This window comes from Hyperoodon ampullatus (assembly GCF_949752795.1).
Source record: "Hyperoodon ampullatus genome assembly, chromosome: 1".
In the NCBI taxonomy this organism is placed as follows: Eukaryota; Metazoa; Chordata; class Mammalia; order Artiodactyla; family Ziphiidae; genus Hyperoodon; species Hyperoodon ampullatus.
This window is the reverse complement of record NC_136914.1, coordinates 25,928,171-25,938,128: the sequence shown is the minus strand read 5'-3', so window position 1 is coordinate 25,938,128 and position 9,958 is coordinate 25,928,171. Positions and strand designations below refer to the sequence as shown.

The 9,958-nt window shown below is 41.4% G+C and overlaps 1 protein-coding gene across 1 annotated transcript; it reads right to left on the bottom strand.

Moving 5' to 3' along the window:
* Positions 1-6,868: 6,868 nt before the first annotated feature.
* GPRIN3 (GPRIN family member 3) lies at positions 6,869-9,220 on the bottom strand (the record flags this gene model as incomplete). Its single annotated transcript, XM_079699121.1, has 1 exon — positions 6,869-9,220. One exon carries the CDS (start codon positions 9,218-9,220, stop codon positions 6,869-6,871), a length of 2,352 nt encoding a protein of 783 aa, XP_079555247.1.
* Between the last annotated feature and the right edge of the window lie 738 nt (positions 9,221-9,958).

Sequence of the window (9,958 nt, the reverse complement as noted above, 5' to 3'; positions counted from 1 at the left end):
GTGTAGAAAATGAAAATACACATTGATTAGCCCTTTTGAGGCTTTTGAACAACTGTTTCTTCTTCCTGCTTTCCTGCACTGCTTTGAAGATTTAGATAATTCATACAAGGTATGTACACAATCACACCCATAGTATGTACATCCTAATCACACACTTAACACAGAGAAGATGTGTGAGGAATGTAAATCAACCCAGTGGTCAAAGAACTGACCTTACCTGTGACTAATGGTAGGGAATTAGCCCTGGCATATTTAGTAACATGCCAATGAACTGATGACTACTTCAACCTTTGTGATAATTATGTTATCTACTCTCGGAGAGGATTAAAAGAAAAAAAACAACAGCCATTTCTGACCTTCAAAAATGAAAGGAAAAATTCTGTTACTTAACACACACACACACCCCCCCACACACACTTTTGTTGGTTTTATTCACTTTCAGCCACGTGCCTACCTCATGACAGAGCTTGGCCTTAAAATGGGATACAGTATGTTATTTTTTTCTACACATAAAAATAGAAAACCAACGACTTACAGACTGTACACACTTACTGAATGTACTGACGTACCACAACCAGCTACAGTGTAATAATGCACAGCATAGTGTTCACACGTTAGTACAGCGGAGATAAATACATTTAGAAATGTAGTAGTAATTGTTAGTATATTTCCTTCTTGAGTTTTCAGGCCCTGTTGACCTTTCTCGACCTCAGGCAAAGGTATTTCCAGATGCCCTTAAAAACAAGAATTAGTCTCTCCTCCCCTGTAGGGACTGAGGAGCATGACTATAATACTGCAATCTCCTGATCTACCAACATCATCTTAAGACATGACAGAAAGCATTATGGAAAATAATTTACTCAAAGATGTGGTTAAAATAAATGCCAAGAAGTCTAAACTGAAATCATTAAGAGATACTGATAAACATGGGTAAGCCCCCTTTGCTCATTTCATAGTTTGCTCTGTTACATAACACAAAAGCAATATGAACCAGAAAAAAAAATGTTTAACCGCTCAGAAGTTTTGCTGAAGAATAATTTAATTTTCAAAGGAACAAAGAGTAATGCTAGCAGCAATGTTAAAAATCAAGCTATCATTTTCACCCTGAAATAAGACGATGACCTACCCACATCTTAAGAGATTGAGAAAGAAGTTGGCATTTCTCCCACATTTAATTCTCCTTAACACACTTAAGTCACTAGGGTATCTCTCGTCATACTTATCACCATGCCGGTTGATCATCAGTATCTTTTTCTGAAGTGTAAAATATGTGATCTTTATTCCAGCCAATTGATTTTGAGCTTGAACCCAAAAGGATACTTGATGAAGAATTAGTATTTAGAAACGCCCATCTGGAACATCATTTTCTGTAAGGCATTATTTCAGGCCCCTTTTGATATGAGTACTCTCATTTTAGTTATTTTGCATTTGAGAACCCCCCCCTTTTTTTTTTTTTTCATAGCTAAGGCTGGTAATCCTCTAGGCAGAGTTAACTGAATTGCTTTCCTACAGGCTAGTGTCCAGGAAGAGTAATTACCAGACATTTAACCCCTCCATTTCAACCAAGTTTCGGGTTGGAGCTGTCTTGAGTTTTAAGCTAGCAAGATTCTTGGTGATTCCTTTGGTCTTGGCTAGTGTTAAAACAGAGCTGTTAACCATAAAATCTAATGCTCACGAGTGCTGTACCTTTTTATGGAGCTCCTAAACAAGTTTTTCCAGCAAGAAAGCAGAAATTATGCCTTTGCTTATTTTACCCTGTGGGTTACGGTCAGTCTTAATGGAGCAAACCATAATTATATAACGGTGCGCCCATGATAGATGCACTTGCTGGTATAACTGCCTCTTTTTGGCACATTATTGCTTGGCTTTAATTTCATTATCAACAGTCTTTATTCTCATGATGAGTAACTGAGATATCTGGGTCTTACAAAAAGAAGCACACCAAACTTGGGAATAACATTTTGTTGCACCATTCTGGCCTCCACAGTCATTTCACCAAGGCCTGTTGTTATTTCAATGTCCTTTGTCATTATCACCTTGATTTACCTAATAGCCAACAGTAATTTTTCAGGGTGTTTTTTTGTTGTTGTTGCTGTTTTTAATCTATACATATATACAGATGTACTGGATTTGCTTTGAGAGAGGTTATTTGGTTGTGGCTAGTGAGTAGTTTAGCTGGTGAATGTTCACAGTTAAGAGCAGCTGTAATGAACTCTGGCAGATGTCACTGATTGTGAGACAATTTTTCCACCTCCATCCATCTTCGTTTATGTCCTTGGCTATTGCAAATCAAGTTTATTTCTGTAGCCAAGGAGAATTTGTTTTTTCCAAGCATAGGATAAAGTTCAAGGAAATCTGTTTCAGTCTTTACTAGACTATTTTTTTCCCTTTTGCAAAAATGTCTAAAATTTTGTAGACATCGTTAAGCCCATGTGTCTGCACAGATGACATTTATAATTACTCAGCCGGTTGCAGAATTTCATTAAGAAGGATATAGTTACAAAGATGGACAGGAGATTCATCATATCACCTGTTATTTGCTAGGTGGCAGCAGCAGACCCACCTGTGGAGAGATTCAACCAAAGGGGCCACACATGGAATCAAAGAACATTGCTAACAGAAAGCAAAATGCTCAGATATGAATATAAAATAGCAAACACTGAGGCAGACTTCTGATTCACGGTGTAGACAAAACAGGGGTAGAGACAAGACGGTCAGCTCATTTATCCAAGATACTGCTGAGTTCATTGCATTACTATCACAAAGGGAAGTTCACAGGCTTCATTTCTCAAATACCACTTAGGACAAAGCTGGAGAGAGTAAACAGCGCCATCTCCGTGGCAGCATTGTAGACGATTAGTAAGTCAGACAGGTAGAGGCCTACACAAGGCTACAAGTGCCCAATTGTCAGTAAAAACACATATACATATATGCAAACCTTACCCTAATGTATTGTTTTTCTTTATACTGATTCTTAAAAAGTAGACAAGGGATGTGGTAAATTATGTGGTACTAGAAATAGACAAATTTTTTAACACTTGCACAATATTTAGGAGGAAGAGAAGACAACTCACATTTTGGCAGCAAAACAGTAACGAAGTGGATACAACAGAGTCAAACAATTTACATTAACAGCATACTCATATATGTCCTCTGTAAACAAATTTTAAAGTCACATCGTATTCTAGTCTTCATGTGGTATATATACAGGTATTCCCCGAATGATAGGAACTCCAAGAGATGACAGGAAGAACATTAGAATAAGCTAGGAACTATAAAACCTTAATACTCTGAAATGCAACCCAAAGCTGTTTTCCTCTTCTGCTGTCTACTTTAAGATAAGCTCTTATTAAGAAATTGGTTCCAAAATTCAACCTCTAGGTATATGTTACACATGCATGTTCAGTCCAATTTACTTCAATTATGATATTTAACCTATAACATGGAGAACAATGGTATCTAAAAGAATAAATATTAGACAATTCTATAGATTAAACGTCATCAAACATCAAATTGTAGTCAATATAGCTGACTTGTCAAGGTAGGAAAACAGTAATATTTTTTATAAATATTTTTATAAATTTTGGATGCAAACAAAAAGGTTTCTGGTTAACTTTGACCTAACAAAATGTTTAACTTATACCACTGATCCAAAACACAAAGCTTAATTAGGATTTTACTGTATATAAAGTAGTTGGTCTGTGGCACCACGGGTAATAATCCAGAAAGACATAATTAGAAAAGTACTGAAGATACATAGATATGACAGTTGAAGTGATCACATTTTTCGTATAGTCATAAAGATAGAAAAATCAATATTTAAATTAGAAATTCTAATATTCACTGGGTAAGCATCTTCACATTTTAAACATTTAGATGTTCAAACTCATCTCTCTTTTGCTACTGGTTTAAAAAATATCTTATACTTATTTACTTAATAAAATATCTCCTCCATTTATTTCAACAACTAAAATGCATTAAAAAGGACCAAAACATAAGTAAAATAAATTAAGGAGAAAACCAGCTTTCAACCCAATGTGTGCCATGCAGGTAAGGAAAAGAAGAGCAAGTTCAAAGAGTCTGCCATGAAAATTATTTTGAAACTTCATTTGTTGAATGAAACTAAGGAACCACAAATGATGTCCTGAATGTGTATGCTGTGTCACAGATCGAAGTGAAAGAACATTTTCAAATCAAGGTTTTGTCCTGAGGGTCCTTAGGGGATCATAATGCAGAAACACTGCTGTCTTAAATAGGCTCCTGTTCACTTCTGTGACTTGTTTTTCAAAGCTGTTCCTTCTATAAGATTCAGTAAGCGAGAAGAAAGCTTTTATAACATTTTGTGACAGTCTTTAGAGTATGGTAAAGATCAAAAGTAAAAAATTAAAGATTAAGAAGTAAAGGTTAGTTTCAGTCCCAAAGAAAATCAGCTAAAGTGACTCCATCACACATTAAGCTTTAATTTGAGGGGCATAACTACAACACCAAATTCAGTTTTAATTTATTGAATTTTATTAATTTATTTTTAATGTGTGACAAATGCCTACAACTCTCTTCAGCCTCTGTTTCCTTTTACTATTTATAAATCATGGGGTTACTCCAAACTCATGAAAACAAATATTATTACCAGATGCTGAATTCTTCCTTTTCTCCTCCTATTTTAATGCAGGGAACAGCCTGTTCCAGCCAGTTCAGAGCAGAGGGTGACCTGGGGCCCGCCCATCTGGAATGGGTACTGCTGACAGCTGCCACTGTATACAGAAGGTGTTCTCCGCGTGTACACAGCACGTGTGAGGGAGACAGCCAGTGAGCGAGACAGGAGGGAGGTTACATACTGGCCAAGGCATCTTCTACAGAAGTGACATGAACACTGCGACACATGGGTATTTAAGGCCAAAAGAGAGAGTTTTAGACTCAATTCATTAATAATAATTTGACTGCTAATTTGATGGTAATTTCTACTTTAGATAACCTTCTTACTAGAGGCCAATTGGTAAGAAACTGAAACATGTGCTTTATTAAAAAATTCATTGTAAGTTTCAAGTCTAACAACTCTAATTGCCATTCTCCGGCTCTGAGAATGCTGTGACTGGTCTACTTATACAGCCTTCATCGACAGTCCATTGGCTTTGAAAGGAATAAATGGCTATTTACTAATTTAGGTTATGTCCAGTGTAGCTTGTGGTGTTAAAGTTTACGTATGAGATCCACGCACCCCCATATATTCAGAATCTTCAAAAGAGAATTAAAAAAAAAAAAAAAGAAAGCCAAAACAGAAACTGTGCATTTACTGCACAAATGGCATTTATGAATCTCTGGAGAGAGAATACACGGCCAGACAATCTTTTCTGGCTCATCAAGGGCAGTGCGTTTAGAGAAGGCAGCCAATGCCCCTCCAACCTCTAACAGTGATTTTCTAAAAGCAAGGTGGAAACCAGCAACCTCCCTGCAAGTCCAGGAGGGGAAGCCTTTCAAGGACCCTTGCTCACTCCCCTCTTCCTCACTACCCTGACTCAAGCCACTGTTGGTCACCCCAGCCCAGTGCCCTGCACAGCACTCATGGGCCCCAGGGACATGCTCCCCTTATGGAGACAGGTGAGGGCTCAGCTCAAACACATGCCTGTGTTCTCAAGGACCAAGCCCACCCAAAGCTCAAAACATGTTTTTGTAAAGGCGGCTTCTTTTATTGGGTTCGAAGGATGAGATATGATGGTATTTCTCTTAAAATCAAGAGGCTTGCAGAGGTTACCTTTTTACCACAGATTAGACGTAAGTAGTTAGACGATATTAGTCTACATACAAAAACAGTGAGCGAGTTCATTTCTATTTGACTACATTTTCTATGAGAAGCTACTGAACCAAATCAAAACAAAACAAAAAATTGCACCTGTTTATAGGAGTCTCAGTTAAACCTGTTGTTTTTGTTACTCAGGAGGCTTTCTTTTTTTCAACACAGAAAAAAGTGTTTGGTAATTGGTTATTTATAATTCCTTACTGGAACCATAACTTTCTCAGTCGAATGTCGGAGAACACCTGAACAACATAAAATTTAGTATTATCAATAATTTGAGGACTCTCTTCAAGCATTCAGTCGCACGTACTTCCTCTAGGGTAAGGAAATATGAATTTAATCTAGTTACGATCACAGAGATGACCCTCTCCTTCAGCGCAGGAAAATGTGTATATATAATTTCATGTGTTATGTGCGCAGTATTCATAGTCAAAGGCTGTGCTGATTTTTTTCCTAATGTGACTTTCTTACGTTTATTAACGGGTATAACAAGGTTCATAAAAAGGGTTATCTGCAGATGTTGACAAATATTACTTCATAGTTGGCGTTTTATGCATTTAAATGCTTTTATTTAATATCTTCTGGCCGAGGAATGAGTCAAATTTGTTTCCATTTTTTACATGACATTCTCATCACCTACTTGAATTTTGTGTGGTATCAGCATTCTCACTGCAATGGACTAGGAAGTATAACCGTGTTTCTGCTATTTTTAATATAAAGCAGGGATTTTCATGGAAATACCACAGTGTGATAAATTGAGTGAGCAATACAAAATGACACGTGTAATGATCATGTTATTCTATAAGCAACATCATATTAAAAAACCCACTGAATGTTATTTCCTCTTAATTAAGGTCGTAAACCTTCGGTGAAGCTTGCTTCTTTTCTTTCTTTCAGACTGAAATGATGTATTATTTATGGACCCCCAATCCAAGGACGCCGCAATCCTTAATATCAGTTTCCTCAAGTTAATGCTTTCTCTTCCTGGTCTCTCAGAAAACACTAAGCTTTGACATAGACAGGGGGCTATCTATGAAGACCGTCAAAGTATCCAAGGGCTCCCGTACATGTTCCTTTTCAGTCTAACACAGAAGAAGGAGCAGGACGAATGCAGCAGTTGGGCCGTCGGAAGTTCTGCAACATGGACTGGAAAACACTGGGCTGCCTGCCTTTGAGCTTTTTATTTGAAGAAGTATCCGAGGAGATGGATCTCCGGCTCTGGCTGCTTTGAGCTCTGATTAACTTCTCGTGTTCCCTGATTTGTCGTTGTAAGTGGTTCTGGATGGCGACGCCCAGGGACTCTGGGTCCAGGGAGGCGCCGTACACCTCCCAGGTCATGCCCTGCTCGTCCCACACCACGTCCCGGACACGCTTGGACTGTTTCAACTGCAGCCTGGAGTCAGCACCCAGGTGCTTCTTCTTCTCTCCCGGAGTGAGTCCCACCTGGGCGGCAGCTGCCGTCACATTTAACTTCTGCTCCTTGAGGAACTCGCTGACCCGGCTGGCCCGGCGGGGACTGGCTTTGACGGAGCGAGAAGGGGTTCTCTTGCCAGAACTGGGGCTGGAGTCCCCCATGGAATCAGACGGCAGGCTTAGGCTGGTGGCTGTCTTGGGCTGTCTATCTTCTTCCACGCTGCCCTCCTGGCTCCTTCTAACTGGGGAGGGTGTAGGACTGGCAGCTGCTGCGGTGCCTCTACTTTCTTGAGATTTAGGGTTGAGCAGTACAGTTTTGGCCTCTGCCCTTGCCCTCGGGTCCAGGATATCGATGCCAGAAGATTCTTGTTCTCTTACTATCTGAGGAGATGCAAGCTTCTTCTCTCTTGCGTCCCCTTGATGCATGAGATCCAAGCTCCCGGACTGGGCAGCTCTGCTGGCAGGGCCACAAGAGTTGGAGAGTTTCCAGTCTGGGTCTGGTTGGTGGCCACTGGTGGTTTCCACTGCAAACTCAGATGGCTTCGTTTCAAATTTCCCTAATCCGTGACTTGTTTCAGCTTGACATCCTGCACCGATAGAAATCTGGTCACTGAGGCTAGCTTTCAGGGAGGTAGAATTAGTACCCCAAAGCTGTCTAGAGGCGGGCTCTTGGCCCACCTGGGTCATTCCCGCTGACCTCCCATCTTCTTTACATGTAGCCTGAGCATTACTGGATGCCACGTTGATTGATGAGGTTTTAAGGACCTCAGCCGGTAGGCTCACTGATTTACCTTCCCCCCGGAAAGCTGCAGAAACAGCTGCAGCTGACTGGATGTGCACCTCTGGCGTGATGCCAAGGCACTGACCCGCCTCCCGGGGGGCTGGGGTGCTTGCAGACAGCTCCAACGTGTGGCTCATGCGGCCACTGCCGTGGCAGACAACACGCAGCTGCTCTTGTTGTTCGAACTGCTCTGGAGCGGGGGTTTCCTTTAAGAACGCAGTGAGAATGCTGGGGCTGGTGGACACCGATCTGCTCTCGACACTGGCCACTGCCTGCACCTCAGCATCTTGCTGAGCCCTGGGGGGAACTTCCTTGATCTCATTTTCAGCTTGGTTGGTCATCGTACTCACTTCTCTGAACCTTGACCCCTGAGGCTGTGCTGGCGGCAGCATCTTCTCTGGACCCGGAGGAAACATGGGCCCTTTGGTAGGGAGGTGGGATGATTGAGGTGCCACCGAAGTCACGGCCTGGGGGTCTGAGGTCGTGGGAGAAGGTGGTCTGTTCTCCGAACATCTAACTTCTCTGGCTGGAGATTTACAGGACCTCGTCTGGGAATCGCAAACGGCTTGCTGCCTTTCCCCTTCAGGTCTGCCTACAGGAGCGGAGGCGGGACTGAACGCCTTGGCTGCTGTATCTGCAGGTTGCACCACTGCTTGGATTGTTTCTTGAGAAGGAAAATAAGGGGGCACCTGATCTTTGCCACGGATCCCTCCCACCGGACAACTTGACTTCTCAGCTTGCTCTCCATCTGCAGTTCTCTGTGATTTCACCAGGGTGTCTTCAGGTCCTGATGGGAGGCTGGAGTTGGGCTGGTCCCCTGGGATGGCCGGCTGGGTGTGCTGATTGGCTGGTGTGGTGAGTGTTACGTGTATCAGATCCTTTCCTGCTGCAGAACATGGGGCTGGCGCTGTGGGCTCCCTGCTCCCTGGCAGCTGGGTATTGCCAGGAGAGTTGAACGTGGGAGATGCTTTCCCCACCTCACTGACAATGCCAGCAGATGACATGGCTGGCTGTGCGGCCTCATGCCCACTGGCCTGCATCAGGGCCTCAGCAGCTGTCCTGGGACTGAGGTCTGGCTCTGCAGGAGTGCCAGAAAGGCCATTGGTGTTCCTACCCAGGACGGCTGGGTGAAGCTGAGGTGAAGCAGCCTGAACCTCTCCCAGGTCCTCTTCTTTTCCAGAAGCTGCAATCAGGGAAGTTTTAGCCGATCTCAGAGGGTCAGGTACAGTCCCCATGGAATTTCTCTTCAGGAAAATCTCAGAGCTCTCCCCTCAGCAGCGCTCCCACTGGGAAGCAGTCGTAGCTCACACTGAAGATGCACTCAGAGATGATTCCTCTGAGGGACCAATCTGTGAATCAAGGAAACAGTACCATTAATACAGTACAGTACTTGCGGATTGAAACTACACCAAATTGTCACTTGTATAAGATCTCATAAGCCCATGAAAACTTCTCTTCCCATATCTGTTGATATAAAAATAGATCTTGGGAAGAAAGATTCTGGAAAAATTATTTTAATTATACAGGTATTATTTTGATATATTAGTTTCTGCTTGCATCCCATTGCTGTCTAGCAAATAGATTTTTAACGTATTTACCTATGCACTTGATAACTACCTCATTTGAGTAATCCGATTTACCAGATATCAGAAAATCCTATAAAGCTACTGTAATCAAATGAATAAGTATTGAAATAGGCCTAAACAGATATGTGGAATAGAATATCTAGAAATAGATCCAGATATAAATGAGGATTCAATATATGACAAAAAAGGCATTTCAATTTGGTGACAAAAGGATGGGTTATTTAATATAAGGGGCTGGCAAACTATTCAACCGGAAGAAAAGAAAACTAGATCTTTATCTTACACCAATTCCAGAAATAAATCTTAGATGGACTTAGAGAGATTAAAGGTTAAAATAGAAAATAAATAAATAAATAAATAATCCTGTTAAGAAAACGTAGGATCATA